General features: G+C 42.2%; 1 protein-coding gene across 1 annotated transcript; it reads left to right on the forward strand.

The window, feature by feature from the left end:
• The first annotated feature begins 2,389 nt into the window (after positions 1-2,389).
• On the forward strand, positions 2,390-20,527 carry UTP25 (UTP25 small subunit processome component). The gene is made up of 12 exons (XM_068939731.1): positions 2,390-2,782; positions 4,372-4,411; positions 6,070-6,319; positions 7,041-7,247; positions 9,444-9,532; positions 10,818-11,228; positions 12,740-12,959; positions 15,091-15,293; positions 16,509-16,691; positions 17,344-17,456; positions 17,902-18,147; positions 18,951-20,527. The coding sequence occupies exons 1-12, from the start codon at positions 2,682-2,684 to the stop codon at positions 19,195-19,197; spliced, it is 2,310 nt and encodes a 769-aa protein (XP_068795832.1). The 5' UTR covers positions 2,390-2,681; the 3' UTR covers positions 19,198-20,527.
• The last annotated feature ends 1,730 nt before the right edge of the window (positions 20,528-22,257 follow it).

Here is a 22,257-nt window from a genome sequence, read left to right on the forward strand (position 1 = left end):
CCCCAGTACTGTTAAAGAAGTGTGAATAAATGACCATAAAAGCAAGTCCTGACATTCTGAGCACCATGAAAGTGGAAGATTAATGTATTTTTAATTAATAATGCAATATTAAAAACCAGAATGAACCTCAACTCGGTAGTGCAAACCATTATCACAGCCAGAATTTATGAAAGACTGCACAAACAGCACTGAAATCACAGCTATATCCTTACCACCACCGCCACTAAATTCCTGTAAACTCCAATTTCCCCTCTCTCTTTTTTTGTTTTGTTTTAATACATATATGCATACACAGGCTCGCAACCTTAACAGTAATGCCCAGTTCATTCCCCCAAAAGCTCCATGGTTCAGCTTTGAACATATACGCACGTTTTTTCTGCTGTCTCCCAACTGCCAACATTGTAAAAGCCAATAAGCAACAATTGTTGCAACACACAAAGTTGCCCTTAGTTGAAGAGAAGAAAACCTCCTTTCTCACACTTCCACAGAGGTAGGATGTACTGGCAATGGTTTTCCTTTTAAAGAGCATGGTTGCTAACTACAACAAAAATAGTAGTCTGAAATAAGTTATTTTTGTCAATGTTGTTAAACAACATTGCCTTTTTAGAAGCCTACTAAGGAAATGACTCCTGCTGGGCCGTGCTTGATCGCCACTCAGGTATGTCAGTACAGTTGTTAGGGGGCTACTTAGTAAATTAGGTTAGTAGATGTGGATTAAGACCACACCAGACCAAGCTCCACACCAAAAAGGGTTATCTTAAGATCAGATAACTTTACTAATTTCAGTTAGTGGACAGACCTAGAAACGGTGGTATTAGCAATACAGAGAAGCTGACAACTGTGGGCAAAAACGTAAGATTCTTTCATAGCTAAAGAAAATTGATGTATCGTGAAACTTGCATCTTCTAACTCCTCCCGGAGGCTTCTGTTTAACTAAACTGCAGCTAACATGCCTATTAGCTTCAGTTAAATCCATGGATATCCTCAAGTCAAGTTAGACTAGCTAGAAGATAAAATTGCCAGCTGCTAAATAAACATTTTCCCCCAAAGTATTCCATGCCTCCCTCATATTTGGAATTAGCTTGCTTTCACTTAGTTTTGATACTCCTTTCTTCAAGATACAAACTGAAGCCTATTCTGAATATTTTGCAGGAGAAAAAGGGTCAGCTGAATGCAGTATCCTGCATCATAAAACCTATTTATGCATTAACCACTAATGACTAAAGCAGTTTCTGCTAAGTCAAACAGACAAAAGGGTTTAAATTCTTTATAAAGAATTTCTATAAGCATGTTTTTATAAACATGAAATGTATGTTTATAAACATAATAAAATCATGTTTATAAACATGAATTCATATTTTCCTTTAAAACAAGGAAATGGGTTTCTTATCTGGAACATTAAAAAGTGGTTTCTGGAGAAGTGTGTATCTTTGTACACCCTAAACAATTACATTTTACTCTCACAGCAGCATTCAATGAGATTCAGCAGCAAGATGTTAGAAGAGAGGATCTAGAACTGAGCGTGATGCCATTTGGAGCTTCTTTTGATTTTACCTTTTAGATGAAGGTAGTTTGAGCATTAAGGACTTCTCTTTGGCCTTCCTCCTCCTCTAGACTTATGGTTGGGATTTTCCCAGGAATCGTGTGCTTTTCACAACAACGCTGCACTCGATAGGTCAGTTTTGCAAGACGCTCCAGCTCAAGTAATTTGTACATATGTATGTCATTTGCAGTGTTTCCCTCCGTTTGCTAAGTAGATTACTTTAGACTGGGTTTGGATTATTCCTTCTTCTAGGTCTAAGTAGTGTTGCATTCGTCTCTGAGAATTACAAGGGTTTTCTTTATATGAATAAAGCTCAGAGCCTCCTCTTCATGGCTGTTTCCAGAGCAGCAGTTAGAGCCCTTGGGCAGTCCTGGTTTGCTCAAATCCCCTGTGCTTGTCCAGTCTCAACCCCAAAGTATATAGGGAGAAATATTATGCTAGTAACGTGCAATAGCTCTAAGCTGCACTAAATGCCAGTGCAAAGAGAAAAGCAGCAGGTCCTAAATGTATTCTGCCCACCCTAATTATACTTCATTGGCACCCACCCACACACAGTGTGGGACTATAATGGCAGCTCTTTTGTCTTGCAGAGACTTAGAGAAAGTGCGAGAGAATAAATTGTAGGTGGAATTGCTCCCAGGCCTAGTAAAGAAATCTAAGACCTGGGAACTTATTTGCAAGAAGAAAGGCTAGCACAGGCGGGTATTTAAGATGTTCAGTTCGGTGAGAACATCCTGATCTGCGGCCTTCAGTAATTTAAAAGTCAGTGTGGTTTCTGGCTGGGCTGGAAACGGGTAACTCCGTTTTCGGGGGAGGGGGGGAGTACGGAACGTTTTTCTCTTGCTCCCGAAAACGGTCCGAGCCGGTGCAAGGCGCAAACGCCGCGGCGGTCCGACCGGCGCGCCTCTCCCCACCGCGGGGAAGGCCCCGGGGAGGCAGTACAAACTGCGAACCGTTAAGCCAACCCCCGGTTCGCGGGTGGTCGTTGGCGGCGGCGGCGGTGATTGCCGGGCCGAGCCGTGCCGGTAAACCGGTACCGGCTACCACCGCTCCTCTCCCCGCCCCGCCCCGCCGCGCGGCAGAGGGCAGCGCGACAGCAGCGCCTTACGGGCGGGCCGTAAAGCGGCGCGGCGGCGGCATGGGGAAGCGGCGCGGCGGGCGGGAGCTGCTCCGCACCCTGAGCAAGAAGCAGAGGCGGCACCTCAAGGAGTTTGGGGAGGAGCACCCTTTCTACGACAAGTGAGTGCTTTGGGGGGGGAGGGGGGGGGACGCTGAGCCCCCGCCCGCCTCGCGGGCCGCCGGCGCGGCCTGTGGCAGCCCCGCGGCTGTCACCCGGGTCGAGCCCTGGTCTCCTCCGGCGGCCGGGGCCTCCCGCGGGCACGGCCGCCCCGCGCTGGGCTGCCCCTTCCCCGCGGGGACTGCCCGGGAGTGTCGTGCGGCTGCGGTAGCTGCTGTCCGCCGCGCGGGGCCGGTTGCGCGCCGCTGGGCCCGACTGTCCTAGTGGTATAGCGGAGCCGCTGGCTCGGGGCTACAGGAGCCCCTCTCTGTCCCCGCACTCCTGCTCCAAAGCCGTGCCCGGCTGTCACCGCTGCCTCTGATAACGTCCTCTGAGTTCCTGAGGGAAAAGGAAGTTGCACCTGCGGGGCTGGCTGCGTTTGGCACTGCCACACGTGAGCTTGAAAGAGTAAAGGAAGGAGGAAAATCGGGAGTCAGATTTCTTTGAAACGGATGTTGTAAAGTCATCTTGTGTAGCCCAGAGGTGCTATAGAAAGTGAAAAAGTGGAGAAGCGTGAGTTAAGACTCCTGTTTCAACCTTGGGTCAATCACTTCAAGCTCTAGCTTTCCCACTGGTTGCTCTGCAGCCCTTTCTGATTTGGCAAATGCTGAGAAAATTCGGTATTGAAGGTAATCTGTGACAGGAGCCATGACTAAATCTGCAGGATGCATGCCTATCAAAAAAGGCTTTATACTTTCGAGCCCCCGTGCAGACTTGTAAGGAATGAGCTGCTTAGACTAACTCTTATGGAATTTGTTGCTGGGGTAGCCTTAGAAGGCTGTGAGGAAAACAGATTGTTAGCTTACCTGCGGAGTTTGAGGTGGTATGCCTTTAGCAGCAGGCACTCTTTTGGCAAGTAGTGTTGAGGCGTGTTAGTCTTAAGAACAGACGAGAGTGCTGCTCTTAATAAAACCTGACCTTAACTACTGTTGGCTGGGTTCACTCACGTCTCGTCCAGTTGAATAATCACAGCTGAGCGCTTTGAGGTTGACCCTTTCTTTCTTTAGTCTTGCTTACAAACATAAATTCATCTTATCTAGGCTAGACTGGTCCCGCTTCTTCCTCAGCTCAAGATCTCTTGCAGCCTGCTTGACTTCTGTGCTCCTTTAAAAGTTTTACTCTTGCCCTTCCTTTCAGGTAGCTCTGGCCTGACCTTTCTGGATAGAGGAATTTTTGTTCAAGTCTCCCTGATGGGTGTGCTGTAGGAAGTTCCCTACTTTCTGAAGCTCTTCTTCAATTTTTATCTGTGTAACTGGATCCTTCTTAACACTTGGACTTCTGATTAAAGCTAGAAACGGATATAAAATGTTTTGCTTCTTGAACAGTTATAACACTTGAGTGCTTAGGCTTCACAGTGCAGGGTGTACCATCACCTGGGAGGGTAACCAAGTGCTGAGTTTGTTTTCTTAGTGGGGGTGGGGTGAAGCTGTGGTTTTAAGCTTCCTTTAACTTCACAAAGACTTGTACAGCTCAGTGATTCCCTTTCTCCTCCTTTTTTCTCCCATGTATAACACCATTGACAGAGTAAGATATTTCAGTGCTTTCTTTTCAGGATTTCTGGAAGACCAGAAGCAACTCAAATCTGTGAACTGGTAATATACTTTTGCTTCTTCCTCACTTCCATCTTTTCACTTCACTGAACTGACAATAGAATAGACATTTAGCATTTCATCTTACAAGTTATTCAGACTGGTTTAGCTGTTACATGTCGGAAACCTGCCTTTCGGAGAAAAAATTAATTTTTTTGTGTGGTTCTTAGTTGCTCTGTGCAGGTTCTAAGTCAAAACTGTGATACCATAAGAGGGCAGAAGAAGCAGGAAGTAACACAGCTGATCTTGGTTTTCTTGCATGTTACTTAGTCATAGTGAAAAGTAAATTGTGCTTTTAAGTTGTTTTTAAACTTAATTAATATATAATTAATAAACTGTGGTTACACAGACCCCCTTAGTGTTGCACGACTTGAGGGAAGAATTGTTTTGTTCTCTGTTGAGCAACAGGTTTTCCGTTGAACGAATAAATGTGTTAATGCTTGCTGCTTCAGAGTGCCAGTGCTTTACCTTTATTTTAGGTCAGGATTTATTACCCTCATTTATCATCAGATTAATTAACAAGTTGGAAGTTGTTAATTGATCTTGATTGAACTTTGAACAACTTCAAAGTTGGTGTGGAGCGACTTCCACTTGGTGTGGAAAAATTAATTATTCCAGTTCATTTGTTTCTTTTAGCATTTTTTTGTGTTTATATTGTATATACTGAATTTTTTCACTTTGGGATAAAAGGAACTAAGAAAGGAAGAAGTAAATAGTGCTTTGCTTATACTCCTGGCTTCACTATAATTTTGGCTATGAACTGATCCACTGTTGTGCTGGTTTGTACAAGCGTGGGACAGAATTGGCTACTGGAGTCTGGCTGATTTAGAGCTTAGATCTTTACAGCTGAGCCAAACCTCACTAACTCCCTGGTGAATGTCAGCGGACTGAAGGCTCTTTTGCTGACCTTGAAAGACAGAAGCGTTTTCAGTATGCTCTGTCTCCTGTTGCTAGTTCAGTAGGTGTGTTCCTCTGTGTGTGTGTTCTTCTACAATCCTTGCTGTGTGTGTGGTTTTCTTAGGAAAATCCAGCAACACTTTAGTAAACACTGTAGAGATCAGGTGTACTGACTCAGTTGAGACTGAAAGAACCACATTTTGTGCTGATCTGTGTTAAATCAGTGCAGAACTACCTACTCTTTAGTCAGTATTTGAAAAACTATTAACTGAATTTCTTAAAAATAAGGGGGGAGGGGCAGATTCTGCATTCAGAAACAATTTTTGTTCATAGAGAAGTTTCCCGACAATACTTCATTGATATGAAAAACTAATCTTTATAAGGAACAAAAATTGTGACACCCATAAGCTTTGTTTTTGCTAATAACTTGATTATTTATCTTAATACTATGGTATTAGGAACATGTAGAATACTTACTGAATAGGATCTTAAGAACTACATTGGAGATTTACCTATGTAATTTTTTTTGAAATGTGTATGTGCCTGAGTCTACTAAGATGCTTTCAAAATCTGAATGGAGGTGTCCAGCATAACCAGCTGCATAAAATGGAGTATTTTTGAAAATCTCCATTGCCTCTACATAAGGACAGGATGGGAGAAGGTAAAACTTAACCTGGGAGCTAGAGGCGAGCGTGTTGGCTTGCTGTCTGCCAGCTAATAGATTGTTACTGTTGTTGCTGTTATACTTCTGCTTTCATTTTCAGTCTGAGAATTCTGATAAATCAAGTGCAGAAAGTGATTCGGAGACTGAACCTGAACAGGCCTCGGTGTATCACAAACTACTGGCTACGCTGAAGACTTCTCCTGAGTCTGAGAGTGAGGAAGAAGAGGATGAAAGTGAATCAGAAGAAGCTGGGGAAAGTGAGACAGAAATGGACAGTGAAGGGTCCCAGGAGACTGGGGAAGCAGAAGGTGGTGAAGAAGATGAAAATGATATACCAGACAAGGAAGAAGGTGGTTTATCTTTTCCCATGCTTTGGTAAAAATTGTTTCAGATAGAGAGTTTGAATAGTAGCAGTTTTAGCAAGGATCCTGGTTTAGACTGGCTTGTTGGCTGGGTGTTCTGCCCTGGAGAGACTGTTGCTCCAGCGCCTCTGTGCCTCTTGCAGCAGCTGCTAGAGGATTTAGCAGGGGAGAGGGCAGCTCTACTCGTTTTCCAGCAGACAGCCTGCTGCTTCTCCCTCAGATGTTGTTTGTGCAGCAGCACAGGGGGAATCCACAAGGAGCAGGATACGAGGGGTTCTCGCTCACTCACTGGGAAACGCAAGCTGTTCTCTCACACAGCATCTGGTTTGACTACTGCCACAGAGAGGAGGGAAAGGTTTGCCTTGTAGCAGGGGAAAGACTATTTAAATTAAAAGGAAAACCCCTTCTTTACGAGGGGGCAGCCTCATCTGTCTGTGAAAAAATGGTAGCAGAAAGGAGTCAACTTTTTATAGTGTTTAGTTACTTAGGGTCTTTGGCAGCTATGTAACATATACATGGCAGGTGAGTCAAAAGTCTTTGTTACTGCAAAATGCAATGCCCATTTTTTTTGTTTTTGGATAGATTATTTGGAGAAGAAACATCTAGTAACTGAAAACGAACAACCTAGCCAACAAGAGGTAGCTATAGATAGTAACTCTTCCAGGAGTTACTCCTGTTCCAGGAGAATATAACCCATTTCTCTTTCCAGCTAAAGATACAGCAGAGCAGATGCTTGGTGAGGAGCAGGCTGATGGTGCAGATACCTCTTGTGACCTCAGTCATGGAGTAATTGAGGAGTTTACTGATGCGAAACACGAATCTGAATTTAGCTTGGAAACCAATTTCATGGAAGAGGAGAGTGGAGATTACAACGCAGATGAGAGAAGGAGCAGTACTTCACAAGCCTTTTCAGAAGGTAAAACACAGTGTATTTCTGTGTGGTGATCTTCCTCTAGAGGAGCATCTGTAAACATGTATAAATCGTCAACCCTCCTCATGATATGCTGTATAGCTTCTGATACATTATTCATTGTATTGCCTGCATGTGAGCCAGTTAAATAAGGGACACTTAAAGTTAATGCAGTGGGTATTGCATTAGCCCCTTACAGACCGAAGCTGAACCACTTGTTTTCCATAGCCCCCATTGGCAGGGATCGGTGCATGGTTCATGTTATGCCTTTTAAAGCTGAAATCTCAGGAACTGGAAACGTGGGGCAAGAGGGTTATTACTGTTCTATGTTTTAGTACTGGCTAAAACTGGTGTTATAAAGGGTCCTGCAAGCCTGTGCTTGGCTGTGGAAGATATTCTTGGTGCAGACAGTGCAGTAGATGGTCACAAGGCTGACCTGTGAGGGAGGGCATCCTTCACAACTGGATGGAGTTAGAGGAGAGATTCTGGGAAGCTTGGGCGGCCACAGTAATTAAGATGAATGTTTGAGTCCCCTTCTGAATTAGGAGGGTTGTGCAGAGGAATCTTACCACACCAGGAGCAGAAAGTCATGAAGTACTGCTAAAGCATCTGTGCGGTATCCCTTAAGGATGTAGCTCAGAATCTCACTGAGCACTGCTGTGTGCTCATGGGGGCAGTCTGAGCCCCAGTGTTGGAGTTGTCCCCTCATGTGTTGTACAAATAGCTGTGCGCTCTGGGGTGTGATCTTTCAGTGATGCACCCCACACTGGCACTTACAGAGCTTCTATTCATATTTTATGCTCTGGGGTTTTAATATCAGATGGCATAGTTTGAAAGAGAGGAATGTTTGTAGCATCCCTAGTGATGCTGGCTTGTCATCCTGGAGCAGCAGCTGACATTAGATCTGGGAAGCAGCCTAGCTGATACATGCAATGTGTGGAAGCATCAAAGGGCCATGTGATAGAAAAAACAGCTCATTCTTGTTACCATGAGAATATTACTTATGCTATTGGTATTGCATTTTAATGAGAACCACAGCTCTCCAAATGCATGCTAAAAGTTATAACAGCTTTGTTCAGCCTATAAAGGATGCACTACTTTTCAGGGGGTTCGTGTAGCTTGCAAGTGGCTTTGTAATCTGTTACAGAAAGTGAGTCACCTAAAATAGCAGAGAGGTGATAAATTTCTACCGTCATCCTGGGGTCGCTAGAATTCCTAAAATGCTTCACATTATTCCTTTTACTTTATCTGACCGATGCTGGCCTCAGTAAAACTTACTGAGGAGAGACCCTTTTTTATAATTAAATGGTATCTCATTTATTTGCATTCCTAGAAAGATATTCTCAGCAGTATAATGATTAGCAAATGTCTTGACTTCTGCCTGGACAGCTTGCATGTGGGCTAGGCACCAGGCATTAGTGTTCTCTTGTTGCTTTTCTTTGTGCAGCGTGTAGCTCTTTGTAGCAATCGATACACAGGGCATGGCTTTCTAAATAAGCTTTGCACGTGACTTGTGCATTCCAGTGTCTTTGAATATAACGTGATTTTACAGTTCCGTGCCTATGTCAGTCTTCTCTTTCTTTTCCAAAAAAGAAAGGCTGATTAAATAAATCAGACTTTTATTCAGTTCTAGCAATTTCTGCCTACCTTCCCCTAGCTCCCCTAATCTTTGTCTGCTTTATTACAAACTGTATTCACATCCCTGGCCAAAGCTTCTAAGCCTTAGGCAGAACTTCTTAAAAATTAAAAACAACGCTAAGCTCACAAAGGTCTCTACTATTGACAGTCTATTTCACTAGCAAAGGATGGAGCTACTAACTGATGTTCATCAGTGTCTGAGCTTAAGACAGAAAATTACCACAGTGTTTCCGCTACAAACTGTTAAAACAATCTTTCTTACTTCATTCTGCTTTCCTGTCCAACACTTATTTTGTGATTGAAAGTTCTAGTACTTCCAGAAGTGCCTCTTTTGAGAGAAAAAAAAAAAAAAGGGGGAGGGGGCAAATCTGTCAAATCTATATCTCTACTTTTGTAGAGAGAATTTGACATCCTGACTCTGTCTCCAAGTGCTTTGAAATAACTAGTTTTAACAATGGTGTTGGCTAGGAGAGAAGTTGTTTGTCTTTTACAAATGCATTCTGAAGCTCAATTCTAGTATTAGCTGCAATAGTTCTGGATTTTTTGTTTGTTTGTTTTAAATAGATCCATTTAAACAACACATGGACAAAGAAATGGAAGAAAAAGAAGTAGAAAAAATGTCAACGCTTTCTAAATCTTCAAGTCAAACAAAGGTAATAGTGTTCTGTAGCTATCTAGAGTTCCTAAAGATGCTGGGGTTAAAATAGCTCTTCTTATGTAAGTAAAGTAGATTCCTAATTGTTACTAGCTATTGGCATTGGAATTGTCAAGGTTTTGTCAGACTATGTTGCTGCTGAAGTGTTTTCCTCTTTGCTTAGCACTAAGCTGGAGGCATAAAGTGACACATCCGAGACACTTATTTGTAATCCTGAAACCATGGGTGTTGGTCTTGACATGAGGTGGAAACAAGCCACTTTGAGCGGTAACAGCATAATACCAGGGACGTGCTGAACCTGTGAGGTGAACGTGTATAGTGTTAAAAATGCTTGCAATACAGCTTAATCTTTTTGTTTCAGGATGGCTATATCTTTGTATACGTTTACAAGCAGGTGAAGGCGAATTCCACTATTAAATTGTTAATATTGGAATTAATGCGTGAATTACAGTACCAGGGAAGCGTTTCATCGCTTGAGAAAGAATATTGTTTTTCAAACACTAATTTTGAGACCAATTTTTGCTTCCCAACTTTTTCATGTCTGATTTTGTTTTGGAGGTTTGCCTTGCGTTCGTTCTGGTCAGCCGTACACGCTGAGTGACATTCATTGGCAGGTATCCAATAGTTAGTCAGTCAAAAAGCAAGCTGCAATTTCTATTTATTTATTTATTTCCCCTCTCCTGGAACAGGGTAGCCAAAGACACCAGTGTCACCTGACGCGATATACTATATATCTTTGGTTAGCTTGGTGTAACCACTTTACAGAAATAGACTGGGACAAGTTATAAGGCAAGAGGCTTAAAGCATTTAGCGTTCTCCCCTGCTACAGTTTTCACCCTGGAAGTTAAACATACTCTAGCTAGACTGGCATTTGGCAACTGATTCTTAACTTCTGGGTTTAGTCCCTAAAGAATTTTTTTCTTTAAATAAAGTACCTACCTCAGGGTGGTTGATCTATAAGCAGAGCCGTGCTCCTGGTTCTTGTCTTGTCCCTGTTTTGTGCCACTGATTTGCCAGCTAGCGTTGGGCAGAAATGACATCCTTCCTCTTCCTTTATTTTCTCATCTGTAAAATGAGCACTGTGATTGCCACCTCACTCAATTTTATTGTCATTTTCCTTGGTAGATATTAAAGAAAAGAAATTGCATAGTGAAAGAATGATTTCAACTTGCATTATGAAAAGATAATGTCTCAAACTTCATGAGCTTTAATAAATTGCCAGCAGTAGCAGTGTGCGCCTAACTGTACTAAGTTTGGTAGGTTTGACTCTTCTTTTCTTTCAGTGGCCAAGGCTGGGCCAGGTAACTTTTTCTTCCGTTTTGGAGAAACATAAAACCTTAAAACCAGATAAAGAACTTGACGTGAAACAGCTTCATCTTCACAAGCCTTTAGAAGTCACTTGGCCGAAAGTGAACAAACAATTCCTCTCCTCACTGAACAAACCAAGTGATCTCTGTTTTACTCCACTACAAAGAGAACTCTTCTGTATCATGAATACATACAGGGACTTGTTCTATCCAGAAAGAACTGCTTTAACAAACGGAGAAGAAATCCGGCTTGCTTATTGCCTGCATGCACTGAACCATGTCCTGAAGGCAAATGCCCAGGTGCTTACCAATAATGCTAAACGGAGGGACCAAAAGCCAAGGATTGACAATGATGACTACAGAGATCAAGGGCTCACTAGACCTAAGGTAAGAGAACTTAGTCTATGTGATTTCCCCCTGTCCGCGTGTTTGGTGAGGCCAGGTAAACATCCCGGTGATTTAATGTGAAATATTTCCATTGCTGCTGTGTCATGTGGCATGTTCCCAGGCATGCGCCTTTACATATCCCTTGGTCGTGCCTGGAAGTTGTCTGCGATAGGCCGGGGCAAATACTCTGTTAGAAGTAGTAAAGTAGTGAGCGTAAGTTTACCAGTCAGCCTGTTTCTGTGTTAAGCCAAGCTGACAGCTCACCTTTTTCCTTATCCTTGTATTGTTAGAGACTGACATGTTACCTTTTCCTGCTTCCATTTCTAAACCTACCAGTGTTGAAAGTGCCTCCACATTCATCTTCAGTGTTAGTGCAGGTAGTGGAGGCTATCACCCAATGCAGGATGCTCCAGAAGTTTGTGGGTTTTTTTTGTCATTATGCGCTTGTAAGGACTGGTTTGCACGGCCACTTTCCTTCTACCAAAGCTTGGCTAGTTCCTCCAACTTTCCCTTTATCCCAACAAGTCATGCTTTGCTCCAGGCACTCCTTTCTAGTGCAGCATCACTTGCTGGGAGACTGTCCTTCGCAGTTATTGCGTGATGACAGCTGTGCCAGAAAAGATCTCTCTATGCCTGGGGTGCCTTTGGGGATCCAGTCCCATTGACAAGGCCACTTATCACAGTTAATGGCAGGGGCCTCACACCAAGCCGAAAGCACCATTTTGATGGAGTATGTCATTAATCCACAGTATCCTCTCATTGATAGCCAGGCAGATTCAATCTGGGCTAGCCTGACACAGGTAGTGCCAAGTTACTTGTCGAACAGTTTAAAAGTTTGGTTTCGCTATTTCCTGCGCCTCTGGCAAATGCTCGTGTTTTGTTTCTGTGTTAACTCCCTAGTTAGTCTCCACAAAGCACTTTGTAATTTGAATAGCTATTGCTACACCTTCAGGAGCCAAACTTTGCCCTTGCCCGTGTATTGTGGAAGCTAATAGAGCTGGGTGACTGACAGTGCTCGCTCTTGTTTATGGGGGGAGCACAGCAGGAGATGCTTAGTTGTAAATTCTGGGTAATGGCTCCCTATGTGTGAGCCCGAGAACCGGGCTGAGCTGCTTGCAAGTAGGTGTTCCTGCACGTTTGGCATCTCAGTGCGTTCTCCCTCCTTGCTGAACGTCCTGATTTCGTTTGTTCTGCTTCCCCTTGGACTCTGCTGTCTGCCTTTCCTCCGAGAAGCTTATTGGAGGCACACCGTGAGGGAGTCGGAAGCTAGGGGCCTGTTCCAAAATAAAATGCATGCCTTGGCTGTATGGCACAGATCCGTCTGTCGGATCAGGTTTTTGTCACGTAGGCATAGCCAGCTGGTGATTTTTTTTGGAGGGAAGGAAACTGTTATTTCCTTTTGATTGTCAGGAGGCCCAGCAGGGGCAGGTCTGAGTCAAAATAATTACTTAATGTAGTCAAATGTGGATGTTTGTATTTTATGTGCTGTTCTGCTGTGTTGGTCTGCACAGGTACTGATGCTGGTGCCCTTCCGGGAATGTGCTTTGCGTATTGTGCACATTTTCATCAGTCTTCTTGAAGTGAACAGTGAAAGAAAAATAGATGTAAGTAATAAAAAGCGCTTCAAAGGGGAGTTTGGTTCTGACCCAGAAGAGAGGCCTCCCAACCTGAAGAGACCTGAAGATTATGAAGCTGTCTTTGCTGGCAACATTGATGACCATTTCAGAATTGGTAATGACTACTAAACAAATCGTCTTTCACTTGTAAAGAAGCCAGAGGTAGTCTAAACTAGTTTTTCCTGAATGGCTGAAAGCCATCAGGGCTGGAAGTTCCAGTCAGACTCTACGTTCTGAAGTATTTATGCCTTTTTTGGATTGGCAGCTTGGATATTTCTGAAAATATTCCCTGCCTTGCCAAAACTTAAGAGGAAATGGGGAAGTAATGATTTTTCACATCAAGGGTCACTTAAAAATCCAGTGATTGCTTTATGGTGGCAGGACTGCCCACATCTCATTTTAAACAGGATAGTCTTGATTATGCAAAAAAACTTTTACGTTATTTAAAAAAAAAACTTTCAGGTCAAATGAGTTTGTTCACAATGTATCACGTAATCAGTAAAAACTGGAACAAAATCTGAAGTTTGGTACCGAGCAAAGCAATTTTCTACTGTATTGCCCATGGTTTTCATAGATGCAGAGGGATAACCAACAACTAGGACTGCTGAATGAGTAGCAAATTTAAGACTTTTTCATACTATTATAATTTCATGCTGGTTTGGTAACTCAGTATGCAGAGAATTAGCTAGTGCCTTTGTCGCTGGAGCTGCCAAGATGAGTAGGCAGTTTTTCCAACTTCTCTTGACGGATAAGAGGCTCTTGAAATTATTGCCCCTTGAAAGATAAATTGGCATTGCAAGAGATTTAATGATATAGTGGAGAATGCAAGCAGTTTCTACTCGGTCTTTCTTCCTTTCCCAGTGAATATCTGTCTTGCTGAGACCATCTTACTTCCTGTAGCAGAATAACTTTCCTTTCAATCCCTTCCCATACTACAATCTGCTTGATCCATTTGCTAGGTGTGAAGAAGTGCTTGAAGAAACTTTTAGTGCTGTTGCTTGCAAAAGCAAGTCATAGAAGCAGTAGAATTATTCTTTCTTATTGTGCCTCACACCTGTTACTTCAGCAGAAAAAATCTAATTTAAAGTGCATTTATTATGCATTACTAAAGTCACCCTTTCACATTCTTAAACCAAAAAAAAAAAAAAGAACTTGATGTTAAATTTAAATTCTGTATATGCTGACATGTTCTGCAACCAGTGGTATCTTCTTCTTGGAGATTGAGCCAGTTGTGACAATTTCTTAAAATTTTTATCATTGGATTAAATAAAATAGCAGGAGACGTCGCTATTGATGTCTGCGTGAAATTCTTGAAAGTACCTTCAATTGTGCCCATGCTAGCTTTGCTCTGCACAGACAGTGGAGGGAAGGTAAACACACCTATGCTGGGCAGATTGCAGTGGATGGTTCGCATATGATCCCAACCATCTGGATTTTAAAATTAGAAAACTCTGCGTTCCAGCAATGCTGCCGTGCAATCGTGGCAGAGGTAATGAACTTGTTTGCTTCCTTTCTTTTTCTTTTTTTCTTTAGCATAAGATATGACACGCAAGCCAGTTTGACCTACGTACTGTATCATTCTGCATGAGAAGCAATACGTTTCCTGGCATCACGTTTCCTGAGAGAGTGCAAGATCTTATGCTTTCAGTCTTTGTAATGTCAAGAACCTTTTCCTTTGCATTTTAGTAATGACTCTTGTGGCCCTGTGAACGAAAGCATTCTATTTTCAAGAGATCTTCACTGAATCTTTCATGACAGATTAAGATGACAGTTATTACAGGACATAATGGCAAAGATCGAAGCCCAGAAATCAGGGTGGAACAGTTAATCATTTCTGGGAGTTTTCTTGTTTGTTTTTGTTTGTTTTTACATCTTCAACCCTCTTCTCCCCACCCCCGCACCCACCCCCCAGCCGAAAGTCAAGAAAAACCTGTTTCAGTTCAAAAACATCGTTTGGGCTATGAACAATTTAGAAAAAAGTGCTACTGAAAGAGTTTGAACTTTGTGAAAATCTGCCAAATGCTTGTCAAATGCAATAATGTGGGGATGGGGTTTAGGGGGAACAGGGGGAAGGGAGAGCACATTTTCAGCGCAAAATAAGGGTTTTGGCTAGATTGGTTTTGTTCAGCTTTTAGTATGTGTGAAGGGAGAGGAAATGTAGGAGTTATTCTTACAGAAGCCTCTGGAAGAAAATAAGTTGGTGACTGACCTTGACTAAAACAATGTTGTTGGCTTTTATTGGACAGGGGTTGCAATTCTTCAAAAGAGTATGAGGTTGTATGCACCATTTTACTCATCAGATATCATCATTGCCTCTCCCCTTGGTATGAGAACTATTATTGGCGCAGAGGGGGAGAAGAAGAGAGATTTTGATTTTCTGTCATCAATAGAAATTCTTATAATTGATCAAGCAGATATCTACCTGATGCAGAATTGGGAGCATGTTCTGGTGGGTTTTTGCATGTGTATTATTTTTATGTTGTACTGTATCTTGTTATTCTGATGTACGTTTTTTCTAGCAGTGAACAGTACTGGTATTTTCTTGCTAGCTATCTTCCAGATACATATGTTTCCCTTCCCTCCCTTCAGCCTGATGTTTTCTCATACTAAGAATAATCTACCTGCAGATTTTGGTAGTATTCAAGCACCTATTCTCTGTAAATCTTAGTATTTGGTGCTTTAGGGGCATATTTCATCAGATTTTTTTTTTTTTATACAGTTTTAGTTATCTTGCAGGATGAGATAATGATGATTCCTTTAATCACGTCTGGGAGAAAATATGCCAGTTGTCTGCCAGTCTCAGTCAGACTGCGGCCGTGTGAGAAATTTGTACAGCCTAATACAGGCTCCCCCAGAAGGCAATGGGAGCTGCTGCTTGCCTCCATTGACTATAGAGGGATATAAGCATTAGTCATGTCCTAACTTAAACAGTATGAAAGCTTTTCTGTATGCGTAATGACAATATAGTTCTAGGATTTGGATAGTATGGGGTAAAATCTTGACTTCTTTGAAAATGTTTATTAACCAGATTAAAGGTTTCTTTTCACATTAAAACACCCCTGAGCGTACCTGAGCAAGGCAAGTTAACAGCATGATGATATTGTAGGTCTTGAATGAGTCCAGAAGGTGTCTTGTTTCCTGGGGAGTCCTAGGAAGGGTATGTGAGCCTGCTTGATATCCAAAGAACAGGTCCTGGAGCTTGTTTCCTGTTTTTCTTCTGGGTGCAAGTGCCTGCCACACAGCAGCCTAGACATCACTGAGGCCCAAAAGCAGTGAATTTCTTCACTTGTACCCAAACTCTCCCTGAGTGGAGTGAGAAGTGGACTTAAGCTTTCTCAGGGGAATAGGCCCAAGGTTCCTGAGGCAGTCTTGAATATAAACAAACAAAAAGCCCCAGTGTACTTGCCCTATGGGAGAAAATTGGAAGCTAAGATAGTATTGTAATGGCTGACCAAAGAGATGTGATTTTATTCCACAGAACTTAAAACTACCATAAACTACTCTTGCTGTGGTCAGTTAATTCCAGTCATGTCTTGGGAGGTCACTACTGTGTTATGTTTTGTGCTGTCTTGCTCATCCCTGCCCACTTTTATGCTGCAATCAAGGCTTTTGCAGTGTGGGTACAATGGTATCAGTCTGTACTGGTGTATTTTCATTTGTGTAGCACCTGATGAAGCACATCAACCTCCTGCCTTTGGATTCCCATGGAGTAGACTTCTCCCGAGTGCGTATGCTGAATCTCAATAACTGGTCTAAGTACTACCGTCAGACACTGCTCTTCAGTGCTCTTCACAATCCCCAGATAAACTCCATCTTCAGCAAGCACTGCTTCAATTACACGGGGCAGGTGAGTTCACATACAGGCCATCGCTTGAATGCTGGTGTAATGGAGGGGGAGAGGAGTAGAAAATCCAACACGTGGAAGCGTTCCATCTTCAGTTGTACAAAAGCTTTCACTTTCTGGGTGCCAGCAGGTTCCATTATCCAAGTATTTCAGTTTGAATCTCTGTGATGATGCACAACAGTCTCTGATGCTGTGACAAAAATTTAAAGAGCTACTCTTTTTGTAGCAGTACTTATTTGATCCGTTTGTTTCATGAGTAACAGCTTTGTGTCAGAAATCAGTTTCTGTTTGTTCATAATTTTACATGCTTACGTCAATTATCTTGTTTTATTTATTTTTGTTGTTAAGTGAAGAGTTTTCTTGCTTCCTTTATTTCCTAATGGAAAAAAAAGGAAACAAAAATACTTGTTGCTTCTGAGAGAAGTAGAGGAAGTGAAAACTTGAGTTTTCAATCTGAAGTGTATGAAAGGCAGGACATAAGCAGTGGTCATGTGCATTTAACAGATTTGTTATGTGTATATGTGTGAATATAGCTTTGTTTTTTAAAAGTAGTCTTGTGTGTTGCCTGAAGATATAAGTCACTAGTTGAAAGCTGACTAGCGTGTGGATGCCTTTTAAATACTGCTTCCGTAAGTGTCCTATTTTCTTCTTGCAGGTAGCTGTCCGAAACATACCACAGGTTGGCTCCATTAGCCATGTTGTAGTACAGCTTCCTCATGTTTTCCGGAGGCTAGAAGCTGACAACTTAACTTCTGTAATAGATGCAAGGTACTCTGCGTTGCAAACTCTTCTTCTGTGCCTCAATGACTGCAAATTCAGATGTGCTTAGCTAGTTGAGCGTACTGCTTCCTGCTGAGTACAAGACCAGCATGATCTCAGAACAGAAGCGTGCTCTCATTAGTCTTCAGGTGTGGGTTGGGCGCTGGTGGAAGTGTGTGCTGTTGGAGGAGAATGCGAACTTCTTGCGAAAGGCCCTGGAGAATAAAGACTGGGGAAAGAAATACCAGTCTGTCATATCTTTGTAGTAGCGATATAGCCTTTGCTTTTCATCTAGTACAAGCATAGAAATCCTAAGAAGTTAAAGTACCAAAGTATACTCAAGAAAATGCTCAGTGGTCTCTCATGTCTGACATTTCTGTTTGGTGAGATCATATCAGTACTGGAAAGCTGAGTGTTAAATTCTGGATAAAACATATGTGTATTCTTGTCCCAGATTTCAGTTCTTCATTGACAAAGTTTTGCCCGAGTACCGTGATGCCATCATGTCACACACACTCATATATGTTCCATCATATTTTGACTACGTACGTCTTCGAAATTACTTCAAGAAAGAGGAGTTGAATTTTGTTCACATCTGCGAATACACTAAGAAGGCTGGCATCTGCAGAGCAAGACGTTTCTTCCTTAAGGGAGACAGGCAATTCTTACTGCTCACTGAGCGCTTCCACTTCTACAAAAGGTGAACTGTGGGCTGAACTCTCTTCTGAGAGGCATGTGTGCTGTTTTGGAGGTAGAATCTGGTATTAGTCATAGATGGGCTATATTGCTTTCTGAACCAGTTGGATCTTTCTGGGGACTTTGACTGAAGTAAGAGTTTTTTAGATTACTTTCTTTATTTATTTTTAGACTGTCAGCAGTCCCTTGCAGAGCTTCTAATGCTTTGATATGCTCAGGGCTTTATTCAGGAATATAAGTACTGCCAAGTTCCACTGATGTCAGGAGAGTACAATCTATCCTGCAAAATGGAATTTCTTGTGCCTTTTATTAGTGTTCATCTGTGCCGCCATAATTACATAACATCTCAAAAAGGATATGGAATTAGTTTCATAATATGATATGGTAAGCCAATAAAACTTGGAAAATTTGCTACAGCCTGACTGGAGCTGTTTGAAAGTTCCTAATGGAACTTTTTTTTTTTTTTCTATTAGCAGATTCTTTTGTCAGATATGAAACGTTTCAGAAGCCTCAACCTGATCAGGCTTCGCTGTGTTAAAGTCCAAGGCAAAGAGGCTGAATTCTGTAGAAACTGATAGTACTTTAGAGAAAGTCCCAGTGCCTGGCAGCACTAGAGCTCTTAATTCTGCATCTGTGGCAAATCTAGTCTTCTGTCCATGATGCAGAGTTTGTCAAGTTGAGCTAATGACTCTAATGTGCACTGATATTGATGGAAATTGGGAGAACTGAGATAGGATTGATTGTAACTTGCACGTTTTGTAGAAATTTGCAGGACAAAACGTGATTTGTTTGTCTTTTCTACTGCAGGTACACAATAAAAGGCATTAGAAACCTCATTTTCTACGAGTTACCAACCTATTCCCACTTCTACAGTGAGATCTGTAATATGATGAAGGCCACAGACAATGGAATGGATGCCACTTGGACCTGTACTGTCCTCTACTCTAAGTATGATGCTCAGAAATTGGCTGCTGTTGTTGGCATAGATCGCACAGCTCAGATGCTACAGTCCAAGAAAAACGTGCACCTCTTCATTACAGGAGAAAATGAATAAGCAATATTGCAAACTAGAGCGTTCCATGAACCTGAATTTGCTCCTAATGTACTTTTTGATGTTGCTTTTTAAATAATTGTTAGACGTTTTAGTCCTTTTACTAACTATCTTGTTGAAATAATTCTTTATAGTATTAATTTTATACTTCAGTTCTCTTTTCAGTCCAACAAGGAAAGGGAAAATGCCATTCAAGGAAGCAGGGGGTGGCAGATTTCTCTGTATGTAAATAAAATCAAGCCACTCTTCGTTATATGTTGAAAAACTCACTGTTTGGTCAAGATCTGTGGTGTTAAAATACCTTTTGATTTGGTTGTTGCACTTCATTTTCAGGTATAGCAAACTCGCCTCCTTTCATCAAAGGCAAACTTTTTCTTTTAATTTAGGGAAAAATGTGCCCACTTATTGAGGCAGTGGTTATTATGTAAGGGAGGTGTAGATAAAGCCTCAGCAACCCGCACATATTGTTGAATGAATGGTTTAATTTGCCTTTACTTGGCTGATGAATGTGCTGGGGTGTGGACTGTGGTTTTCTATTTTCCTCGAGTGGCCTAAATATCTCTGCCTGCTATTTACAACACTCATTTTGGTCCCACAGGCTGGTCAGTTTTAGTGAGGATAGATTTTTTTTTTTTTTCCCCCCCAAAAGGGTTGGAAAATGAATTAAATTTGATAGGCAGAAGAGCCCAGCCTTATCTAGCCTCAGGATTATCAAAGCAGTGCTGTGCAACGCAAAACTGATGCAGTAGCAAATACCTGTTATCTCCCCAGATACCTGCGTTATGTGTGGTTTTTTTTTTTTTTCCTACTGCCCTTAATCATTGCTTGCAGAGAGCATGAAAGTGTCATTGTGCTGCCTCTCGTTTCTTTTTTTCTCCTCCTAAGAAGCTAAGTGTCATTTAAAAGGAGGTAGAAGTAGGGATTAATTTCTGTACGCGTGTGCTAGAAGTGCTGGGGGACGGTTCTGCAGAGGGGGCTGATGAGACCTGTGAGAGCCCAAATGCAAGACAGAAATATCTGCGCTGGGATAAGCTTTGAGGAAATTCTCATCTTGGGGGGATGGGGCAAGGCTTGAGGAAAATATACCCAAGGGAAATAAACTCCTCAAGTAAATGTACAAGCATATAACTTTAGCCAATTTTTTTAAATTCTATTCATGATTCCTGTATTTCTCAGAGGCTGTGAACTCATATGGTAATTGCACTCCTCAAATCATTTAGCAGATGTGCAAATTCATGTAGTTCCTTGCTTTCTGTTTTAATAGATGATGTCTGTTAGTTTTAAACATCTCTATTATGCGCATAAGAATTAAAAGCCAGTCACGGCAAAGTTGTCTTTTTCAATATCTGACATACTGCACAGGCAACAGGAGCAGCAAACAAGGCTTTTCTTGTATGGCAAAGGATTGATGTGGGAGAACTGTGGATGTGCATATAAAAGCAGACACACAAAATAGGATTAAGGATTTGTCTTCCCACATCAGCTGTACTTATCACAGATGAATAGCAGCTGACCTCTGAAAAAGCTAAAGTGGGATAGCTACTTAGGGAGATAAAAATGATGCAGTGCAGCTACTGTTTTAAAGAGGCAGCGAGAGTATTGTGCCAGAATCTTAACTGTGTAAGTTGCTGGCCCACTCGATAGTGGGACTGAGCTATGAACTGGATATGGGATTTGGTCATGTTTAAAATTTCTTTGCGGCCTTTACAATTTTTTTTTTTTTTTAAACCCTGCTGGAGTTCACAGACCCTGCAAAGATGCATGTTGGCAGTAAGGGCTGCAGTGTTGGTGTGGGAATGGGTGGCCGAGGACACGGGGATGAGGTGGGAGCTCTGTGGGCTGGTGTTGCTAACGCTGCTCTGCATCTTTAAATTCTACAGCCTACACCCGTGGCTCTCTGGCAGCTTGTATCATCTAGAAAGAACAGGGAATTCCACTGTGGAAAACCAGTTAGCTGTATTGCCTCACGTCAGGGCTGCTTGAGGGGAGAGATGCTGTCTGGTCTCCACTCAGTTACTCTGATTTCAACACCATTAAAGCAATGGTCCTATGAACTGAGTTGGCAGTAGTTTATTTAGCCGTAGATCCAAAGACAGTGAGATGCTCTTGGATGGCTAGAAGAAGCAGTGACGTGTTTCTTCAGGGCTTGTCTCTGGTGGCGCTCGGCACCCTCAGCCCTGGTTTACTGTGAAACCAATTGGTAGGTATCGAGAGCTTTCCACATCTGGTGGGATTTAGGTGCTACTGGACTATAAATATTGGTAATGACTTTGTCTAGTTGGGCCTTCAGAACCTACAAGGATGGATGTTGCCCCAGCCTGGGTTTGTATTATGCCCTATGATGTGGGTGCTTTCTGGCCTGTTAAATGTAGATGCTAAAAGCAGGTAAGAGATTTGGATCCCTTATTCACAGCATAGAAGAGAAGCTTTAGCCACCTGCTTCATTAGTATATTCCCTTTATTGGGGATTCAGATGTGAAACAAACATTGCTTTCAGCATCTCCTGTCTCTCAGGAAGCCTTAATAATTGATGACCAAAAGAAAGACATGTTTAAATACCTGTCTCTATAGGAATATTGTCCTTTCAGTTAAAGAGTTATGTTATAATGGATTCTTTTTTCACTAGTAAAACCTAATCAGGACGATAGGTTTGTTATGCTTTGTTGATCCTTTCAAAGATGACAAAAAGCATATTGTCGTGTGCAAATGTTGCTGTAGGATAGGAACCAGCCTTCTCCTGACTGAATTAATATGGAGGAGGGAGCGAAAGGTGACTTGGGATGGTCTGTCCACAGAGCTGGGAAAGTGCCTGCTGTGAGGAGAATGATTAGCAGTCATTTGGAAACAGAGGACAAATCGTGTGAGATAAAACGGGAGCGTTCTTATTAACAGCAGTGGAATTAACAATTATTTTACAGTCTCTCTCACACACACTGCCAGAGTTTGTAAGCTCACATTAGTCATGCTCTTGTGGCCTCAAATCCAGGAGTTCATCTCTAGGTTTTTTCTTATTTGGACCTGGTAGCTAACCACGTCTGATGGAGTGGTTTGCTTTCAGCAGGG

The sequence above is a fragment of the Struthio camelus genome, chromosome 3 (genome assembly GCF_040807025.1).
Source record: "Struthio camelus isolate bStrCam1 chromosome 3, bStrCam1.hap1, whole genome shotgun sequence".
Classification (NCBI taxonomy): Eukaryota; Metazoa; Chordata; class Aves; order Struthioniformes; family Struthionidae; genus Struthio; species Struthio camelus.

What these genes read in the sequence shown, in the direction of transcription:
- UTP25 (XM_068939731.1), top strand. Translation starts at nt 2,682, where the DNA reads ATGGGGAAGCGGCGCGGCGGGCGGGAGCTGCTCCGCACCCTGAGCAAG. An exon ending in CAACTCAAATCTGTGAACTG is followed by an intron (nt 4,412 to 6,069) that starts GTAATATACTTT and finishes TTTCATTTTCAG; the next exon opens with TCTGAGAATTCTGATAAATC. An exon ending in AATCTTCAAGTCAAACAAAG is followed by an intron (nt 9,533 to 10,817) that starts GTAATAGTGTTC and finishes CTTTTCTTTCAG; the next exon opens with TGGCCAAGGCTGGGCCAGGT.